At 40.6% G+C, this 21,321-nt stretch overlaps 1 protein-coding gene and 1 long non-coding RNA gene across 2 annotated transcripts; one reads left to right on the forward strand and one right to left on the reverse strand.

The window, feature by feature from the left end:
* Positions 1-1,480: 1,480 nt before the first annotated feature.
* Positions 1,481-15,903, reverse strand: DNAJA2 (DnaJ heat shock protein family (Hsp40) member A2). The gene is made up of 9 exons (XM_045772747.2): positions 15,770-15,903; positions 14,292-14,351; positions 13,761-13,984; positions 11,240-11,320; positions 10,850-10,983; positions 8,849-9,045; positions 3,965-4,109; positions 3,683-3,810; positions 1,481-2,728 (listed from the first exon to the last, which is right to left on the reverse strand). Exons 1-9 carry the CDS (start codon positions 15,845-15,847, stop codon positions 2,537-2,539), a joined length of 1,239 nt encoding a protein of 412 aa, XP_045628703.1. The 5' UTR covers positions 15,848-15,903; the 3' UTR covers positions 1,481-2,536.
* Positions 15,904-16,049: 146 nt separating this feature from the next.
* On the forward strand, positions 16,050-18,828 carry LOC148108207 (uncharacterized). Its single transcript, XR_015728006.1, has 2 exons — positions 16,050-16,361; positions 18,054-18,828. It is a non-coding gene; the product is annotated as an uncharacterized LOC148108207 (long non-coding RNA).
* Positions 18,829-21,321: the final 2,493 nt, after the last annotated feature.

Below are 21,321 nucleotides of genomic sequence, written 5' to 3' on the forward strand. Positions count from 1 at the left end.
GTGAGCACATGAAAAGATGGCTACCATCATGAGACACTGGGCAAATGCAAATAAAAACCACTTCATCACCCAGTAGGATGACAGGTACTAACAAACGTTGGCAGTTAAAGTGGAAAAATTGAAATCTCATGTATTGCTGGCAGGACTGTAAAATGGTGCAGACTTTTGGAAAAGTTTGGCGGTTTTTCAAAAGATTAAACACTTACCATGAGACCCAGCAATTCCACTCCTGGTATAGATCTTAAAGAACTGTAAATATGTCCACACAAAAATTTATACATGAATGTCCAAAGTAGCATTATTCAAATGGAAAAACCCCCAAATGTCCATCGACTGATGGATGGTACTGCTAGCTACACAATAGATTAGTTGGCAATAAAAACAAAGTACTGATCCATACTGTGACAGCAATAAGCCTTGAAAACACACTAAATGAACAGCTTACAAAGGCCACATGTCGCTATGACTCCATTTGATACAAAATGAAACTAGGTTAGTGATTGTACTAGGGGCTGGGGAATGGAATGGGGACTGAATGCTAATGGATTTGGGGTTTTTTTCTGGGGTGATGAAAACATTCTGGAATTAGATGGTGGTGATGGTTGCAAGCTCTGTAAACATACTGGAAACCACTGAATTGTACACCTTTTTTTTAAAAGGCAGAGCTAATGGCACAGGAGTTATTTCAATAAAGTTGTTAAAAAGATTCTTTGTGCCGCTGACACCATACATGCTTATTCTGTACACACGTGCTCTACAAAGCAGAGCACGACCGAGTGCAGTAACAGAGTTTAACGAGGTTGGATTCTCCTTCCATATGGTTTTCACTATGACCAAAAAACCTGGGTAGAAGGATTAAAACAAAGACTACACTGAACAACTCTAATGTTTTATAAACCTTTATTGGAAAGGCTACAAACTTTATATTGCCACTGTATTTCTTACCCTTAAAGTGGTTGTGGGGAAGTAACCTTGGATACAAAACTACTATGCTGTTGAATCTTGCCCAGGCTGGTTGTAAAATATTTTTTGTACAATGGAGGTAGAGAGGAGAGGGCAATAATTTAAACCTCACAGGCCTTGATTAATGCCAGGACACTTCCCGCCCCACCCTCCCCACCTCCCGCCCCCCATCCAGGGTCTTGTAGACCTCGAAATAAACTATAATTACTGTGTTTAGACTCAGGGATGGCATAATAGATTTTTAAATTTTAGTTTTTAGTTTTCCCCATTTGTTCTTTTACAAATGGAAAATGTACAACTAACGTCTCTTTTCCCTAAAATTAAAGTGTGTTCTAAAAATATCTACTCTGGGAATGAAAAGAAGGTAATAGAAGATGCAAAGAAGAGCGACACAACATCCTCTTTATAGTAGTTTTACCTGATTTTTCTCATACCAGCCTAAGAGTCTTACTTTTCTACAGAACATTAGCAATCAATGCTCCCCCAATCTCAAATATTCAACTTAATGGAGACAGAGAATCTTTAACTTAACATTTAATGAAAACAGAGCATTTTAACAGGTTCTATGCAGACATGGTTCTAATATTGATTTGCTGTTACCTTATTTTTAAAAGGGGGTGGTGGTGGGGAGATACAGAGGCTAGGTTAACCTGCCCCAACGCTCGGAATCATAACTTATGAGTTACATAACTTAGATGTCCTTGACTGTACAAAGCATCAATTGAAGCCAATAAAGCCTGTTTCTACCAATATATCGAACTTTCTTTTTGCCTTTTAAAACTATAAAATGGGCACGTACCTGAGGCATAAGCTTCAGGCCAATGGGTTTTTAAAGGGCTGCTTAAGAACCAGAATGAAGGATACATTCTCCAACTTAAGGATATATTTTACAGTTCAAAGTATGTTCTTCCTTCTAAAAATGTGACACAAAGAATAATTTATACCAACTGCTTTTTATTATCGAGTTTCAGAAACCTTTCACAAGATGGTAAAAAAAAAAAAAAAAAAAAAAAAAGAAAAAGAAAAAGGAGGTGGGTACTTTACAACCACAGCTAATGTTATTTTTTTCCATTGTTCCCAGTCAGCTCCAAACCCATTGTGTGCAAAGCCCATTTTTCCATGCATCTAAATGATAGATACAGGCTATGAAATTCTTTATTCTATTTGTAGCAGCTTACGCAGGTGCAGCCAAACACAAAGCTTCAGGACAAATTGTACACAAACTTTACAATGTGGGATTTGGATTTAAAATATGAAACATAAAATCTACACAAAACTGATAAAAATCAAGCACAGATACCAGGACTGAAACTTATAACCCATGGGTGAAAGGGAGTCTTGTTTCCTTTCAAGTGCTTTATTCTGCTACAGAACAGTCAAAATGAAGATGTAAAGCTTTGTGGTTAGTTTAAATTATACACTCTGTAGATACTGTACCAATTTTAAAAGTTACACATAGACCAACAGATGTCCATCAGTTCATCAGGATTGACCAGACACTCCAGCTGGATCGCTGAAAGCAAACCGGGCAAATGTGGAGAGAAAATCCACCTGTGCGATTTGTCTGCAGAGTTTACTGATGGGCACATTGCACTCCTGGTCCGTGATGGCTGCTGCTTTCTTCATCAGAGCTATCGTTGTAGGCCTCACGCCTCTGACCACCTCCCGAGCCCCGAGTGCTATCAAATTCTTGAAGCTCTACCTCCTCTGTGTCTCCAATTATGTTGGGAACTTCTGGTCTAGATGGCAGAAGATCTTCTAGCTCCTTCATTAAAATCAAAACAAAACAAAAAGGGTAGTTTGTAAGCTATCTTCAACTTCCCTTTGGATACAATCCAAGGTATATGCTTCTTTGAGAGTGAAAATAGACAAATCTAGTGCACTTCAAGCCAGAGATCACAAACTGATGACCAACAGGTCAAATCTGCAGACACCTTTTGTACAACCCAACTATTGCTTAGAAAACAGAAAACCAGAAGTAGCCGCCAACATTTAAACCTGGAAAATTTTACGTAAGACATGCCTTCCCACATGGAAAATGCACATCAAATTTTATGTAAAGATCACCTTTTTCAAAGGATTTTTCAAAGGGATTATGATACCGTGGCATTCCTTCCCCTCGAACTACACGGACACATCCTATTATTTGAGTAAGTAAAAAGGAAACTGAGAATTCTACCCAAGAAGAAAGCTGGGTAAGCTGGGAGGCTGCCCCTTCAGGTGAGGGATCTGGTGGCCAGGGAGTCCCAATCCTTCCACCACCAGCTTACATCCAATCTGCCTTAATTCTTTACTATTCCCTGCTTGGCACCACTACCACCTACACCAGCAAGACTTGACTTTACTTACGTACGTACTTTTTTATTTATTTATTTTTAAGAGAGAGAGAGAGAGAAAGAGTGTGGGTTGGGGGAAAGGAAAAGAGAATGTTAAGGAGGTTCCACATTCAGCGAGGAGACTGACATGGGGCTCAATCTCATGACCCTGAGACCATGGCCTGAGATTAGCTGGATGCTTAACTGACTGAGCCACCCAGGCGCGCCAAGCCTTGCTTTTAATAATCACCGGGATGGCCCAACAATCACTCAAATGGTAAAAAAGCAAAATTTTATAAATTATGTGTTCTAATCTTAGCACCAAAAACGAATCAAAGGTGACAAAGAAACACCTCATTATTACTTCAAGTAATTTGTTGCTTATATTTAGAGAGAATACTTACAGAAAGCTTGTCTGGGTTGATCCAGTTGTTTTCAGGAAACTGCACATCAAATTTTATGTAAAGATCACCTTTTTCAAAGGGATTACGATACTGTGGCATTCCTTCCCCTCGGACTACACGGACACATCCTATTATTTGAGTAAGTAAAAAGGAAACTATGAGAATTTTACCCAAGAAGAAAGGTGTTCAATAATTCTTTTGAGAGTCACCTACCATAAAAAAATTACAAACTGCAAAAAAAACCCACATGGAATCTCGGATCAGACAAAAATCAAGATTTACCTGGTTCAATTACTTTCCCGGGGGGGTATTTCACCACAATCTGACGTCCATCAAGGTGCTTAAATGTGAACTGAAACCCACATAGAGCTTCAACAAGTCCTATCTTATATGTCATATGCAAATCATTCCCATCTCTCTGGAACACCTACAAATAAAGCACACAAAACACATTTAAAAAAAATTACGGAGCCACACCCTGTTGTGCTGTGCTCCCTGAAATGGTTTCGAAACCTTCATTCTGCCATTCATTGTAAAAGCCAAACTGTCATCATCCCTAATTCCCTAAATTTACATAAGGAAACCTGGCTATTCTCATGTACTATGCTAGAAACATCTATCAGAAAAGCATTGGAGGGGCGCCTGGGTGGCTCAGTCGGTTAAGCATCTGCTTTTGGCTCGGGTCCTGATGCCGGGGTCCTGGGATCAAGCCCTGAGTTGGGCTCCCTGCTTGGCGGAAAGCCTGCTTCTCCTCCTGTCCACATCCCCCCCCCCCCCACGCCAGGCTCCTGCTCTCTCTCTTAAATAAACAGAATCTTAAAAAAAAGAAAGAAAAGCACTGAAATTGAGAAAACTGGCTCATGAAGCATAGCTGAGGCTCCAAAAAACAGAACCAGGGGTATTCTGTAATTGTGGCTTATTTCCTGACGCTGCCTCAGAAAAAAAGGTATAGATAGCTCGGCAGGATTACATACAACAGGTTTGCCTTGGGAGTGCTCCCCAGAAATGATCGTAACAGGGGAAGGGGAGAGCCCAAGTTCAACATAAAAAGCTCAACCACTAAATGGGCTCAATATCATGCTTTTTACACAGGTACAAGGAAGTTTTATCTCACCTAGATGAATATAAAGCAAACAGACTGTATGAAACTGATGAATCACTGAATTCTACCCCTGAAACTAATAACACAGTATATGTTAACTAAATTGAAAAAAAAAAAAATAATCCTGGCCAGTTCAGTTAGGGAAAAGTGAAAATCTGAAAGATACCCTCTTTTCCCAAACTATCCTCCTAAATTTACCCATGAAGGAAAGTTAATCTCAAACTATTATCTCGATCAGTGGTCCTGGACCAGCAGCCTCAGCAGCACCAGGAAACTTGTTAGGAATGCACATTCTTAAGACCACACCCCATACCTACTGCATCAGAAACCATCAAGGCGAGGCTCAGCAATCTGCAGTTTTGTTTTTTTAAAAGATTTTATTTATTTATTTGACAGAGAGAGAGACAGCGAGAGAGGAAACACAAGCAGTGGGAGCGGGGCTCGATCCCACGACTCTGGGATCATGACCTAAGCTGAAGGCAGAGGCTTAACGACTGAGCCACCCAGGCGCCCTCAGCAATCTGCAGTTTTAACAACAGGTGATTCTAATGTATGCTGAAGTTGGGAGCCACAGAATTCATATTCCCTATGTGCATTTACGCAAGTGTTTCTCACGGTGGGTAGAGAAATTCAGTAAGGATTCTTTAACACAGGATGTTTTAATGTTTTTATAACTGTAAAATGCTAGTGTTTCTGAACATCTTATAACATTATTGTTCCAAGAACCAACTATAACCAGATATCCTCTGGTTAAAGCTACAACAGAAGTAGAAACGAGAAGAGGCACCATGTTCTCAGAAGGGAGCTCAACTTAAACTAATTCCAATTGAAGACATTATCAGGGTTATTTTGGGGAGCAGGGAACTGGTGGAGGGGTAAGTAGGCTAGAAAATTTGATGCTAAAATTTGAACAGAGAATAAACAAGCAAGGACATTCAGGCAATTTTTGAAAACCCAGGTTAATGAGGAGGGACTGCCAAGAACCAGACAGCAAAAGACTGAAAGCGATAATACTTTCTGGAAAACAAAGTACAGAACATAGAGACGGGACGAACATCACCAGATACCGTGGTTCTTTGCTGTGCAAATGCGCAGTTGTAGCCATTATCACCAAAACAGACATACGCATGCACTGAAAGATGAATTACACAGGATACAAAGCACTCTCAAAACCGGAATGTTTTTTATCTGAAGGTTTACACGTTTCACAGCTACAGCACCCACCCTAATCTCATGGCCTGACAATTCCTTCAGCACGAATGTTGGGAGTGAAAAGAACAAAGCCCCAAACAAAATAACCACAAGCTTTTTCATGAACTAGTTGAGACTAGCCAAATTTTCTTAGAAGGTTAACATTTTCAGGGCGCCTGGGTGGCTCAGTCGGTTGAGCATCCTACTCTTGGCTTTGGTTTTGGCTAAGGTCAGGTCATGATCCCAGACTCACGGGATCGGCTGGCATCTGGCTCCGCTATCACCAGGGAGTCTGCGTAATTCTCCCTCCCTCCCTCACCTCTGTGAAATAAATCAATCCTTCAAAAAAAAAGATTAATATTTTCAGTGGTATTAATTAAACAAGATGCCTAAATCTCAGGCTCCAATTTACTTCACTGGTCATAATAAAACCATGAAGTAGCAATCTTTGACCTCTCACTAGCTGAACTTCCACTTTAACCTCCAACATTTTCTACTTTAGACGGTTACCAGCTGCTGTTTGTTGGAAATCCCATGCAATTCCACCACTTCAACGATTTTAAGAGGTGACCTTCTTCCAAACGCCCCCCCACAGCCCCGAGAAAAAAAAGCAGTTTATTCACGATCTCGTCTGATTCTACGTTTTCCTTGAGGGAGGACTACCTCTTTATTCAGAAAGCCAAGCCAAGCGCAGGGAGCCCAAAGCTAGCAGTAACTGGGGAATCAGAACTTAAGCCCTTCTCTCCAAATCCAGTAATCTGTATTTTAAAAATCCTGATTACGTAGCAACACTAAAGACTGAACGTAGGGATAAAAAAAGGTTCCGCCACCAGTCTGACATACCGAAACCTCTCCTCCAAATAAGCATTACTTCTTAACTTCCCCATCGCCCTCCTGCCGCTGCACTGCCACACACCATCTGGTAACTGCCCTCAAACTATTCCAGTGACAGATCAATGAAAATACCCACATCTTGTACCATCTTACAATACAGTTTATACCCAAGCATTTTATAAACATCGCAATTACTTGGCTCTCCTTCCTGCCTTTATGCCTTGTGATGGTGTTGCGCAGGAAAGGCATGACTGAACAAATGAGGAAATGGCTACAATACCAGTTAACAAAGAATCTTTTAAAAGAGTTACAGCTCTTTTCAGGGCACCTGGGTGGCTCAGTCAGTTGAGCATCCGACTCTTGCTTTCGGCTCAGTCCTAATGTCAGGGTTGTGAGATGGAGCCCCATGTTGGGCTCTGCACTGAGCATGGAGTTTGCTTGAGAGTCTCTCTCTCCCTCTGCCCTTCCACCCACCTCTCTCGGTCCTTCTCAAATCAATCAATCAATCTATCCATCCATCCATCCATCCTGGGGGGGGGGGTTACGAATATTTCAACCTGTAAGACCCTAAGGCACAATTCTAGGAATTACTATTGTTTAGCAAGCAAGAAGCTCTTGCTATTTGTAGGTTTGGCAATATCCACAAAGGGCCTAAAAATATATAGTAATTTATAGCTTTGCCGAGGTAACAAATTTACCCTGAGAAGGGCTAGCGTAGGAGAGCAAGCAACATCTAGTTAGGGAATTAATCTAACCAATCAAATTCCCAGAATCTACATCTCAATATGGCTTTACTCTCTATTAGATTAAGTGATTTTCAAAATTTACTTTATTTATAGAAATCACCATCAAATTAGAGAAAATTTTAGTACAAACTAAAAAGGTGGTTGACTTGTGATGTAAGGACCTTCAGAGAAACTCAGGTCAATGGGATCAAGTATAATGCCAGACCCCGTCAAAAGCTTCTATAGTCAAGAATTTGGGTGATTACTAAAGAGGTTTCCTGAATGGCTCCAGATACAGTCTTCAAGAATAAAAGGCCCACAGTATACTCCATAGCACATTATAAAATACATGTGCGGGGTGCCTGGATGGCTCATTCGGTAAAGTGTCTGCCTTTGGCTCAGGTCGCGATCCCTGGATCTTGGGATCAAGCCCCTCGTGGGGCTCCCAGCTTGGCAGGGAGCTTGCTTCTCCCTCTCCCTCTGCTTCTCCCCCTGCTTGTGCTCTCTCACTCTGTCAAATAAATAAATAAAACCTTAAAAAAAAAAACCCGTGCAACGGTATTAATCAAAATAATATATACTAGACCACACTGTTGGACCAGTTAATTATGCCTTATACATAACATACAATATATACCCAAAATAATAATTATTACTTTTTTTTAAGATTTTATTTATTTGAGAGAGAGCACGCTCGTGCGAGCAGGGGAAGGGGGGAGACGGGAAGGGAGAAGACAACTCCCACTTAAGCAGGAAGCCCAATGCAGGCTTGACCCCAGGACCCCAAGATCATGACCTGCGCCAAAGGCAGATGTTTAACCAACTGAGCCACCCAGGTACCTTCAAAATATTTTTTTTTTAAACTGCAGAATCTTTTAAGAAAAGTTCACATGGTTAACCCAATATGTAGAAAAAATCAAGAGAGCAGCACGGAAGACTGAAGCCCTATCCACCACTCACCACCCACCAAAGGAGTTTCACAATGAAAAATAAGCTGCCTTAGATCATCTGGTCCAATGCCCTTATTTTCATAAACAAGGAAACTGGGGTACAGAGACAACAGGATTACTTAAGATTACAGTGCTAATCAATGGCTGAGCTGGAACCAAAACTGACTCCTTTTCAATGCTCCTGACTGCACCTGCCTTGTTGGTCTACTAAACAAGTCAGTTCTTATAACTCAGCCCAACCACTTAACTTCATTTATGTTCAATGTTATTCCATAGAACCCAAAAATATCTAACCTCTATCCTGACCACAAGACCCATTTCTGAATAAAACAAAAATCAAACAAACAGACAAAAAGGAAATTACCTCATGTTCCTTCTCTTGTAGCAAAAGAACAATGTCTCCTGGTTCCACTCCTGGGGCCTGATCTGCTTCCCCAGTGAATGTAATTCTCTGTCCATGTTTCATGCCTTTGTCTACGTGGACTTCAAGAATCTTGACTTCTTTAATCACCTTCTTCCCTTCACATTTTTTACAGCGGTCCTTTTCATTAATTACCTCTCCTAGAAAGAGAGAACATTCAAACTTTCAGCAAGAGTACTACACTGCACTCTTAAGATACATCTTGATAATGTTTTTATTCATTAAATGTCCTGGATTTAATTTCTATCTAAAGTTTTGTTTAAATTATCATTCTTAATAACAGAAACTCACATCTTACTACAGGTTACCTGAAGGACCCAGCTACCTGGTTCCCTCTATTTCAGAGAAGAAATGTATGAGAAATGTAACGTATCTTAATACTTTCTCGGCTCCTGACTATACTTCCTAAAGTTAAAACAAAGCCTAAAGATCAAGGAAACAAAACGGGTGGTCAGATGCTGAAGCTTCCACAAGTGCTACTTCATTTTTTGTTTTCAGTCTTAGTTTCATGTAAGTTTAACTCTGCTGACAGAAACAACCCGAATAAAAACTTAAATATCTTTTATGGCTCATTATTACATTGTATAGTTGGTAGGGCATTTTATTTATTTCCTAGACTAACCCCGCTCAGATGTCCTATTACGGATCTTCCTTTTATTTAGGTACAATATCATTGAGAAATTTCCAAAACCAATGAGAAAAGGCTAAATTTTAGCTGACACTGAGTACCCCCATATCATGTTCAGGACAACACAGCTTCTTTTCTATGTGTTCTTCTGAAACATTTAATTAGTGGTATAATTACATAAAACTGAAGTTCTACATAGTATATTGTGAAAAAATAGCATTGATTTCTACTAGCTGATTATTGGCACACTGTAACGCTTAGGTAACATGTATAATTGATGACTTCAGGGACTATTTCTAGAACACTGCTTTCAAAAAGTATGTTCTGCAAAACACCAGTTCCCCATAATGGTAACGGTACATGGGTAAAGATTTCAGTACATTTTGGATTCTTGATAGCGGGACTGTTAGAGGCTTTAATAAGGTAAAGTGCACTGAGACTTTACAGGAGGGGATTATAATATGCAGTTTCTCCATTATTTCACCACTTTCTGGAGCAATTTGGAAAAACATGCTCTAGAACTGTGCTGTCCAACATGGTAGCCACCAGCCATCTATGGCTATTTAAAGTTTAAATGAACTAAAATTAAAAATTCAGTTCCTCAGTCACACTAGCTACATTTCATGTACTGAACAGTCACAGGTGGCTGATGGTGACCATACTCAACACCACATATACAGAATATTTCCATCACTGTAGAAAAATTTTATTAGACGGCTGCTCTAGAACAGGGTCTGGCAAACTAAAACCCACAGGCCAATGCCCTTGTTTTTCTAAGAAAATAACTGGAAGTCAGTCATGCCCATTCGGTTATATATTGTCTATGGCTATAAAAGCATAAGGACAGAGGTGAGTAGTAGTTTCAGAAATCACTCTGAGCCTAAGTATTTCAAAGCCATTCAAAACCTAAAGCCTCTACTTCTGTGAGAAGGGCTTCAATCCCCGTATCTATCCTTAAAAGCTAGCTAATGCTTACAGAAAAATCCTCCACTTATCAGAATGGTAATTAAACAATCTGCTGTCTCTCTCTTTATCAAATATAACCTTTAAAAATATAAAGGGACAAAAAACTTTGCCCATCCTTTCGGAACTAAAGATTAACATTTCACTGAACATAATACAAATCTACTGTTTGTGTTCATCGGGCCTATGCATAATAGAACAATTATTTTCCCATTCTTCTTTTAGAACTCTGTATCTTTTCTTTAATAAGATGAATACAAACACATGTTAAAAAAGAAAAATTGTAAGCTTCTCCAATTTCTGCACTTCCAATCCATTTCAACAAAAAAGCAGAGAAGTATTGGCAGGCATACCTTCTCCATTACAGTCAGAACACACAGACTGCATCTGTTGTACCATTCCTGGAGCCAGCTGTCTGATCATGATGCGTACACCTCGACCCCGACAAGCACTACACTTCTGAACAGCTCCAGACTTTCCACCTTGGCTAAAGCAAGCAAGAATATAAATTAGATTTTTGCCCACGGACCATTCCACTGGCCATGACAAACAGGAAATGTGCTTTTCACCTTCATCTTCAACCCATCAAGTGATGACTAGTACTTAAACTGACTTTCAAATGTATCAGAAAATGTTCTGTGTTGGGTCGTTTAAATCATGAACGATTTTTACCTGGTATAGACTAAACGTGCCCCTGAAAGAACAAATGGAAATTTATTTCATATACCTGAACACACACTTACCCGCTGCATGCACTACAGAGTACATTCTTGCTAAGTTGTAGTTTGGTTGTCTTGCCGTTATACAGATCTTCTAAAGACACTCTGGGGAGAAAAGAATTAGGTCCAATCAAATTTAGCCAAGTTCTCCTAAATACAAGATATAAATGACAGCTGATAGAGCAAATTCCACTATAACCTTTTAAAGAAATCAAAATCATCTTACATTAAGTCAACTGACAGAAGTTTTATTTTGTGGCTCAAATTAGCAGAAGAATTTTATGGACAGTATATGTGGTGCTCAAAGCCACAATCTACAGGATCAGGCCAACAATTTGCTATGCTGCATTTCCTGATAGAGCTGATAATTGAACAAACTCAAGCATCACGACCTTCTGGCCTGAGGCAGGAGCCCCCCCATCAAATCCAACCCTCTGAATGAGGTACAATTATTATCCTCATTTTACAAGACAAAACTGAGCACAGAGGGTTAACCTGCCTTACTTGATCACATAAGCAGCTTGGCTCCATAGTCCATGCTCTACTAAAGGCTCGGCTCCCCCCAAAGACAATTTTTAGGAAGGTGACAAAGTTATATTACAACTTAATGGAAGTTATATGCAACTTAGATTGCATATGTCTCAAAAACAAAACAAAACGAAAGTGACCTTATCAACAGTGTGACTGAGAAGGGGGAAAGAACAGGTTTTCAACAGAGAGCCTAGAAGTTTAAGAGGTCTTAAGGACCCAATGACTTATAATCAAAATTATATATTTGAACAACTTTTACCAAATTTCCAAAGGGGTCTATGATCAAAAAAAAAAAAAAAGGTTTAAAAGCCTATTTAAAATACATAAGTGATAAAACCCAACTCTTCTTTATACATCATATTTGAATTATAGGACCATTCATTTCTGAACTAACCTTTAAAAAAATCTATGTATATCAAGTCTCAAAAATACTATTCATTTAGGATCTGAAAGCAATGCTCTTAATGTGGTTTTACCCTTTTCATTGTGTTTTTAAATCTCCTTTAGCAGTGAAGATTTACTTTAAAATAGAGGAACAATAGTTAAAAGTATTTTGCAAAGCACCCATACTATTTATGTTGTGGTATTCAAACTTTCCCAAAAGCATTATCTCAAGCTAAAATTTATACATTCTAGGCAGTGTAAGAAAAAAACACTTATGGACAAAACATTACCAACGCTTCCAAATAATGACATAGCTACAGCTTAATCAGACAAAAGCAACTGGCTGCATCTGTCTTTTATACTCCTAACAATCTTTAACCAAATCATCTACAGAAAACAAATAGGTAGATCTTTTCCTCCTTACATATTAAATTACACTTAGTATGCAAAACCAGTACCTAAGAGGCCAGAAAAACACACACTTCAACAAACATGGCCAATGAAGGAAAAATGTGGGTAATGGTCTGGCCAAGCTGGCACTCTCCACCCTGGTGCTAAACTGGCACAATCCTTTATAAGGCAATTTAGTTTTATGTATCAGCCTCAAAACACTGATGCCTGCCTGGAAATCTCTGCCAAGAAAAGACAAAGCTGTATATAAAGATACTCAAAAGAGCTATTTATTACAGAAAAAACCCGGCAACATCCTCTAGAAAAGGTAAATCATGGAATGGAATATTATAAAGCCACCCAAAATGAAATCTTGTAACAACAGGTAAACTTTAAATACTGTTAAAAGAAAACAGCACTTACTGTATACAATGAAAAAAAATTTTAATATTAAGAATTTATTAAGGTACAGCAAGTACTCTCTTGACCTTATTTCTGAGGATAAATTCTTTTAAAATACAAATTTAAGAATGATATTCTAACAATGTAGAAGCTTACACTTCCTCTGATCTACTCAAATATATAAAGTAATATGAAATATTTTAAATAAACACTTGAAAGTCTCTGGCATTTGCTACTAAAACCATTACGGGTTCACAGAAAGAGGATAAAACACCTCACAAACTTTGCAAAGTAAAATACCTATTTTCATATTGTAGAGGGCTCATGGGTTCACAGTCTAAGACCAAGGTCAGACACCATTCATATGTTGGCAGGTTAATGTCAGGCTAGAAGCCAGCAAGCTCCATGGAAACCAATTTAGGAGAGCTCCCACTGAGGATCAAGTAATGAGTGACTGTAACATGTAAACAAACTAGTCAGAGTCACTCACTTTGTAAGTTTTTAAATAAAAAGTAACTTGGAAAATTAAAATACTTAAAAGAAAATAATCTTCATAATTCAAATTTTAAATCATATAGTAACAAGCGGCTTCAGACCAATATAACAAAACCATCTGCCTCCTTAGTAGAAACATCAACCATCCTGTAAGATAGGTAGCAAAATACAAACACCCAGGCTATCAAATTCAATTTAGTCACCCAAAGAGGACAGTAAGGAAATGGAAGATTTTTTTTCTGACAAAAGATAGAACATTTTTGATACCTTTATCTTTACTAAGCATTACTACTTGAAAAAATAGTACTTCGTATTTTTTTAAAAAAGAAAAAAAGATATTCACTTAAGTGGATGCATCATGTCTTCTCCTCTTCTTCTGCCATTTCGACTTCTACTCTGATTGCCCATGAAGCCGAACAATCCCCCACCAAAAATGTGAGAGAAAATATCATCCATGCCACCACCTCCGCCGCTACCTTCCCGAAGACCTTGCTCTCCATATCTGTCATATAATTCACGCTTCTCAGGATTTGACAGTACTTCATATGCAAAACTGATTTCTTTGAACTATACAAAAAGAAAAGCAACAAGGAAAACAATTGGATTTTCAAGGAGAGGAGTGGGGGAAAGGCTACAGGAATCTGGAATCCAATTATTCTAACAAAAGCTATAAATTACCTTTGGTTTGATTCTGCTCCTATCTCCCACCTACCACTGCCCAGAATGTTAGCATTCCCATTACAAAACCAAAATACTCTTCATGTAAAAATTTGGCTCTATGGGAACAGATGGGACTTTTCTTTACAACATTCCTTTTTTCAAGCAGGGCAATTTAAAACTGAAACCTCACGGGGTCAAGTCTCAAATAACTTACTTTGTCACCAGCATTTGGATTCTTATCAGGATGGTATTCCTTGGCTAACTTTCTGTATGCCTTCAATAAAAAAGAAAATTTTAAAAAAAGGTTACATACAAAATCTGATTTAAAGATTTATGAGTACAAATATCCATTTTTCTGAGAAGCAATGTTTTAAAATCACAACCTTCCAAAAACATCTTTTATTGAGATTGTTTGACAATCTGGATTCGTAAGCTGAGAAAACATCTCAATATTGTTTTATCCACCTCAATACTGTTTACTCGCTAACCAAAACCAAAATATCAGAAAATTCCATGTTTTCACTATTGTCAAATGTCTTTGATGGCCAGTAACCAGACCAAGACTCCAATGAACGCTAAAGAAACGATCGTTAAGTTTGTTAAAACTGCGAAACATTTTAACTAAAAATTAAGGCTCCTGCATTACCTCTAATTGAAACATCAGGAAAAAGCCAAGAGAAGCTCCTTTTATTTTTTTACATGGCGGATTAATTAGGGTATTAATAAATGGGAATGACTTCAGCCTTCGTGAAGTTGTATACATTTAGGTGGCTAGGATACACAGCACTGAAGTCTTTATTCACAGACACATGAATTATATAATACAGACTAGCATTTCCGGTAAGGTAACAGGAAGTCCATTTCACTCTCAACTCTACCCGTCCCAATGCCTAAGGAGCAGTCTAATTTTTTCTCAGTTTACAAATCGGGATACTCTAAGCTCGGTGAAGACGGTGTAGGGCTCAATCAAACGCCGCAAGTGCTTTGAAATCCTGAGATCAAAGATTCGCAGCATTGCAGACAGCAGTAAGGCCTTATATTTATTTTTAGTGTACACTCAGGTGTTTGGCTGGGGCCCACGACTTATTCCTGAAGCGGGCACAGAACATCTAGGTTACCTGCCCACAGAATAGTACACCCCAACAGAGACCCACGGGTCAGTGGGCGAAGGAGGAAGAGAGGGAGGTGCTCCTGCGGCACCCAGGAAACATCCCCAACTGCCCGGAGGCACCGGCGGGGGCGGCCTCAACCCTCCCGCCAGGCCCTCGACCCGGCCCGGCCCCTGCTCCGAAGCCGACGACCGCGGCGTGGACAACTTCTCTTCCGAGGACTGGATGCGCTGCGCGCCTCTGTCCAACCTGTTTTTCCAGGGTGATGACCTCCGCGCGGGGAGGGCCGCGCAGGCTGCAGCCTCCCGGGAGCGCCCGGCCTCCGGCGCCCGCCGGCGGAGGGAGGAAGGAAGCGTTCTCGTCGTGTTTGCGCAGGGGTGGGTTTTATTTGCTGCATTTGCGGGCGGGCGGGGCCGACGGCCCAAGGTCAGCCGAGGCCGGTCTCGCCGCCGCCGCCGCCCCCCAGCTTGAGCCCGCCGCGTCCGGCGCCGGCTCGTGGGCAGCCCCGTAGCGCGGCCTGGCCGCCACAGCCGAGCAGGCCCGCGCCCCTCACACCCTGCCCGGCCATCCCGCTCCCTACTACCTTCTTCAGCTCGTTCTCGCTGGCGCCAGGCGGGACGCCCAGGATGTCGTACAGCTTGGTGTCGGCCACGTTTGCCATGGCAGCCGGCCGGGCAGCGCTCAGGGAAGAAGGCGGCGGAGCGGACGGAGCGCAGCCAGGCCCACAGCGGCGTCGGCGGCAGCGCAGGCCGAGGAAGACAGCGAGGGGGAAGAGGGGCGGGGCTGAACTTTGACCCGGCGCACGGCGCGCCGTGACGTCGCTGCGCGGAGTCCGCCCCCGAACCCTCGGCCCGGCCGTTGGGGGTCGTGGTGGGCAAGGACCCGGAGGTAGGCTAGCTTCTTCGAGTCCAGCGACGGGGGCGGGGTCCAGCGTAGAAACAGAGAACTGTGACCCGCGCCTTCCAAAAATTCAGCTCTCTGCGAAAGGCGTTTATGGAGGGTGCTGAGGGGATGAAGAGGCCACCCCGTCGGTCAGCTTCGAGTCCGGCGGGCGAGAAAACCGGGCCGGGCCCCCGCGGGAGGCCCCGCAGAGGTCTTCCTCCGAATCCGAGATGCCGCAGGTGGACCCTCTGCGTATGGTTCCCTCCGGGTTTAAGATGAAAAACAGCACCTGGGTGTGTGTGTGTCTTTGTGTCTCTGTCTGTCGTGTTTTGTATTAAGGAATTTTTAAACATGGGCCAAAAGTAGTTGCACCGAGAGCACAACAGCTACATTTTACCGATTTTGTTTCATTATCTCCTTCCGCCCATCCTCCCTACTTTCTAGTGTTTTAAGGGAAATCATTTTATTCATAAGTGTATATAGCCAGCATGACTTTTAAAGGCATAATCACATTTAATGAAATTAAGCCCTACATCTAATTTCTTGTCTCTGTTCGGATTTTCAGTATTGCCCTTAATGACCTTTCACCATTGGTTTGTGGCATCCGGGTCCAAATTAAGGCGGACCCGTTGCGTCTGGATCACATGTTTAAGTCTTTAACTTGATAGCTTTAAAATTAGCGAACGCCAGAGCTCTAGAGGATATAAGGCAGCCTGGCAGGGCACACAGTTACCTGGTGATTGATGCCCATTGATTTACATTCGTTTCAGAAAATGTTTGCAGTGCACCCACCACGTGCTGTGATGTACAGTCACCTCGACTGGAGGAGGGGAGGGGTGGGTTACAAGAGGTTAAGCCATAGTGCCTGCCTTCAACTGCCTAACGGTTTATGGAGACTGAAAAATAAGATGTTCTGATCCTTTGGAACCCGAACTGGTAGTAAGGACTCCAGCATAATCATCTCCGTATTCTGGGATACTGTTTCTTGGCATGCCCCTAGCCGTAGTTGTGGAGGACCTTCAGTACCATGCCAAGGGGTTTGAAATTTATCCTGAAAACACTGAGGAGTAATTGATGCGAAGTCATGGTACTCCTTCTGCCTAATTCTTCCCTTTTCTTCAAATCCTATCCAAAATGCTGTTCTTTCAGTGAAGTCTTACTTGATTCCACAACCTGGTGAACACCACTTTTCTCATTTGAGTTTCCGCTACCCTTGTTGTGCCTCTCCTAGACGTGTCTGATGTGCAGTTTGAATAGTATTTTGGTGTGAGTCTGAACTCCATTAATAGGCTGTAGATTACTTAGGGGAAATCCATTCTTCTGGTTTTGAATGCGGTAAAGGCCTCAGTAATTTCAATTTCCCTGCTTCCTTTTCACGTTTTGAGGCATTCATACACAGCAGTATAAAGTTGTGGTAGATAGTTGGGTCATGTGGGTTGGTAGCCTGGATCTGCCATTTATTAACAATGTGACCTTGAGCAAGTTACTTAATTTTTCTGAGACTATTTCCTCACATGTAAAGTTAGGTTTAATAGTATATATGTCATTGGCTTGTTTTGAGAATTAAAAGAGTTAATAACATACTAATACAGGAGCTAAAGCCAAGTGTTAGCAGTTGGTTTTTGCTCATTTGCCTATAGGCTGTTTCCCTGTGTCTATTCATTGTTTTTATTCATTTAAATACCTGGTTTCCTGAGCGGGATTCCCCAGCTTCCTCCATTACCTATGTGGAATGCCCCTCAGTCCTTTTTCATGATCTCACCTCTCCAGATCTCCCTGCTTGCCAATTACCATGCCTTCTTCTTCATTCGTCAGTTTCTGCTCCTCATATTCCATATGAGAATATGAACTGAAAACTCGGTATTGGAACCTTTATGTAGTTCACCTTATTTTATCTTACTTTCTGCTCGTAAAAAGTCAAAAAGAGCTGGACTTTTCTGTTTGTTTCAGTTTTACTCAACTTTTTTTTTCTTTTTTTTTTCCAGAGCGAAGAAGTCCTCACTTGGCTCCATTTTAGATATGTTAGTGAGGAATAGCTGGGCACATTCCCTCCTTAACTCTATTTTTACCTGTCTCTAAACCAGCACCATAGTTCATACCTTAATTTTGTATTCATTTATTTATATTTTCTCCATTTCTGAGTGTTCCTTGTGATCAGTGTTGTTATTTGCTAATTTTATAGGTCAACAAGTTATTTCAGAACAGTTCTGTGTGTTTCAACGGGCATATCATATACTCTCCTCCCTGTCATCACATACTGAGTCAAACCCGTGTCAGGGTGAGCACTGTAACATTTCAGCCACTGACTTTGTGTTTTTAAGGTAGCTCTTTCATTTTAGCTCCATATTTAGCTAATGCCATGAAGGCAACAAGACCTTTATCTCATTTCATGTCTCAGGCACCATAAAATGCTGAGTCACAGTCATCTGAGGGCTGTTCTCTCTAGGCAAATGATTTGAAGTTTGAGGCTGGAGTGATTTCAGACTTCTGCCAGGCTTATATTGTTGTTCAATTCCTTTTTAAAATTTTTTAAAATGTGGTGTACTTATGTCATTGTGAGGGGTTGAGGTGGGGAGGAGGTGGGTAAGGACTAAGGAGGAAGCATATGAACTGTAAATAGTTTTAAGGCCCTTTATACCGTTATACATAATACAAACCATGTAATCAATCCATTACTTTATAAACAACCCTGTATGTATGATTTAGTCAGTTCAGTTGTGTTTTTAGCCTTTTTTAAATAAAATTTTATTTATTTATTTATTTATTTATTTGAGAGGGAGGGAGCCTGCACATGTGCAGGCTCATGTGTACATGGGGGTGGGGCAGGGATCAGAAGTGGAGGGGGACGGAAAGAATTTCAGGCACGGGCTGATTGGGAAGCCTGTGGCTGGGCTAGATCTCACGACCCTGAGATCATGACCTGAGCTGAAACCAAGAGTTGGATGCTTAACTGACTGAGCCACCCAGGTGCCCCTTTCAGCCTTTTATCTAATTAGTTTTGAATGTATAGGGTAGGTGATGCCAGTTAAAATATTTTTCAGGGGATACAAAAGAAGGTGCTAATGGCTCTTGTCATGAAGATATTAGGACTTACAAAATTGATGATGGTACTCTGGGAAGAAAAAATTGTGAGGTTTGGATCACTAAATTGCTTGTGTTTCCTAAACTGGATTGTTCAGTGATGGGGCAACTGGTTGTATATGACGTATACATATATACATACATATATGCATATACACATACAAACATATATATATATACATATGTGTATATGATTGTACATGGTGTATAGCCCCACTACTAACCTGTCAAACCCTGTCATGTCAGACCTTTCCATGTCAATTAGCACATTGTAAAGATCCAGTTTGCTTTTAATTAAAAATGGATGTTTAGGGGCACCTAGGTGGCTCCGTCAGTTAACTGCCTAACTCTTGATTTTGGCGTAGGTCATGATCTCAGGGTTGGGAGAGCAAGCCCCATGTGGGCTCCACGCTGGATGTGGTGCCTGCTTAAGATTCCTCTCTTCCTCTCCCTCTGCTCCTCCCCACCATTCACCATCAAGTATGTATTATGGACCCATTATGTATCAGACACTAGGGTTAGGGATACAGTCATAAATTAAACAAAATCCCTGCTCTCACAGAATTTATATCTAGTGGGGAAGATAGACTATAAAAATAGTATATATAGTATGTCAGATAGTAATACATACTCTGGAGAAAAGGAAAAGGGATAGAGAATATAAAGAGTATTGGGCTGGTTACTATTTTTATTTAGGGTACTATTATTTATTAGGTTGGGGAAGACTTAATTGATATGATGACATTTGAATTTCAATCCAAAAGAAGTGAGGATATTTGAGAAAAATTTCCAGGCAGTGGGCCTGGGAAGGCCCTAAGGCAGAACATGCCTGGCTTATTAGAGGAGGGAGACCAATATGGCTGGGTATAGCAAGTTACAGAGACAGTAGAAGGAGAGGTAGTGAAATAACAGAAGCTGTGGGAGACCCAGACAGGTCCATTATAAAGACTTCGGCTTTTATGATGTAAGAAGGAGCCATTAAAAGATTGTGAGCAGAGGAAAGACCTAAACTAAGTTGCATTTTAATTGTATCACTCTGGTAGCTGTGTTGAAAAGCTATTGCAGTAAAACCCAGGCTGAGAGATGACTTGGGAGTAGAGGTGGGGTTGGTGAGGATTGGTTGGATTCTGGATATATTTTGAGCGTGGAGCTGATAGAATTAAATGTTGGATGGAATGGAAGTGCGGAAAAAAAAAAGTTCATGTTAAATTAGAGATGCTTATTAGACATTCAAAGAGCAATGTTAAACAAGCAGTTGGGTTTATAAGAATGGGGTTAGAATGGGCGGTGATCCAGGCTAAAGATGTAAATATGGAACCCTTTCAACATACTGATGTCGTATAGAGAGATAAGACTGGGTAAATTCGCCTTGGATAGTTCGCTCGATAATTGCGTCTTAGGACACCTGGAGGAGCTTTGTAAAAATGGTAGTGCCTGAGTCTCTCCCCGCAAAAGTCCTGACTGAATTAATCAGAAGTAGGGCAGGGTGTTGTACTTTTTTTTTTTTTTTTTTTTTTTTGAGAGAGAGTGGAGGGTGTAGAGGTAGGGGGAGAGAGAGAGAATCTGAAGTAGGCTCCATTTCCAGTGCGAGCCCAAGGCAGGGCTTGATCTCACGACCCTGAGATCATGACCTGAGCCAAAATCAAGAGTCGGAATCTTGAGCTAAAATCAAGAGTTGGAAGCTTGAGTCAAAATCAAGAGTAGAAAGCTTAACCGACTGAGCCACCCAGCTGCCCCAAGGGCACTGTATTTTTTAAAACAGTCTAAGGTGATTCTATTTTTGAATATTTAGATTGTTTACACTTTTTTTAAACATTGTAAATAGCGCTTCTATGAACAGCCTTATAGCCCAATTTTTGTGTATACTTTTAGTTGCTCCAGTAGAGTACATTTCTGGAATATTAATATTTTGTCAGTTTCACACATGAAGAACATATAATTTTGTTCTGGAGTACAGTTCTTAAAATATCCCAAAGTTATGAATTTGCTTAATAAAATTTCCATGCCTTAAAGCATTAGAATAATTGTTATTAAACAATTGATAATGTAGTTTAGGAAAAATATCCAAAATATGTGGTGGCATTTAAGTGTCAAATCTTTCTCCTAGACAGTGCTAAGAGAGCTCAACATTGCTTAATCAGAAGAAAAAAAAAATCATGGTTTAAAAAAAAG

This window comes from Ursus americanus, chromosome 21 (genome assembly GCF_024610735.1).
Source record: "Ursus americanus isolate L20-20 chromosome 21, mUrsAme1.1.p, whole genome shotgun sequence".
Classification (NCBI taxonomy): Eukaryota; Metazoa; Chordata; class Mammalia; order Carnivora; family Ursidae; genus Ursus; species Ursus americanus.

Excerpts from the sequence above, each read along its gene's own strand:
- DNAJA2 (XM_045772747.2), bottom strand. The coding sequence starts at position 15,847 with ATGGCAAACGTGGCCGACACCAAGCTGTACGACATCCTGGGCGTCCCG. Across the intron at positions 11,321-13,760 it reads GACATGATGCATCCACTTAA|AGTGTCTTTAGAAGATCTGT; the intron begins GTGAATATCTTT and ends TTTTCTCCCCAG. Across the intron at positions 4,110-8,848 it reads TACAAGAGAAGGAACATGAG|GTGTTCCAGAGAGATGGGAA; the intron begins GTAATTTCCTTT and ends CTTTATTTGTAG.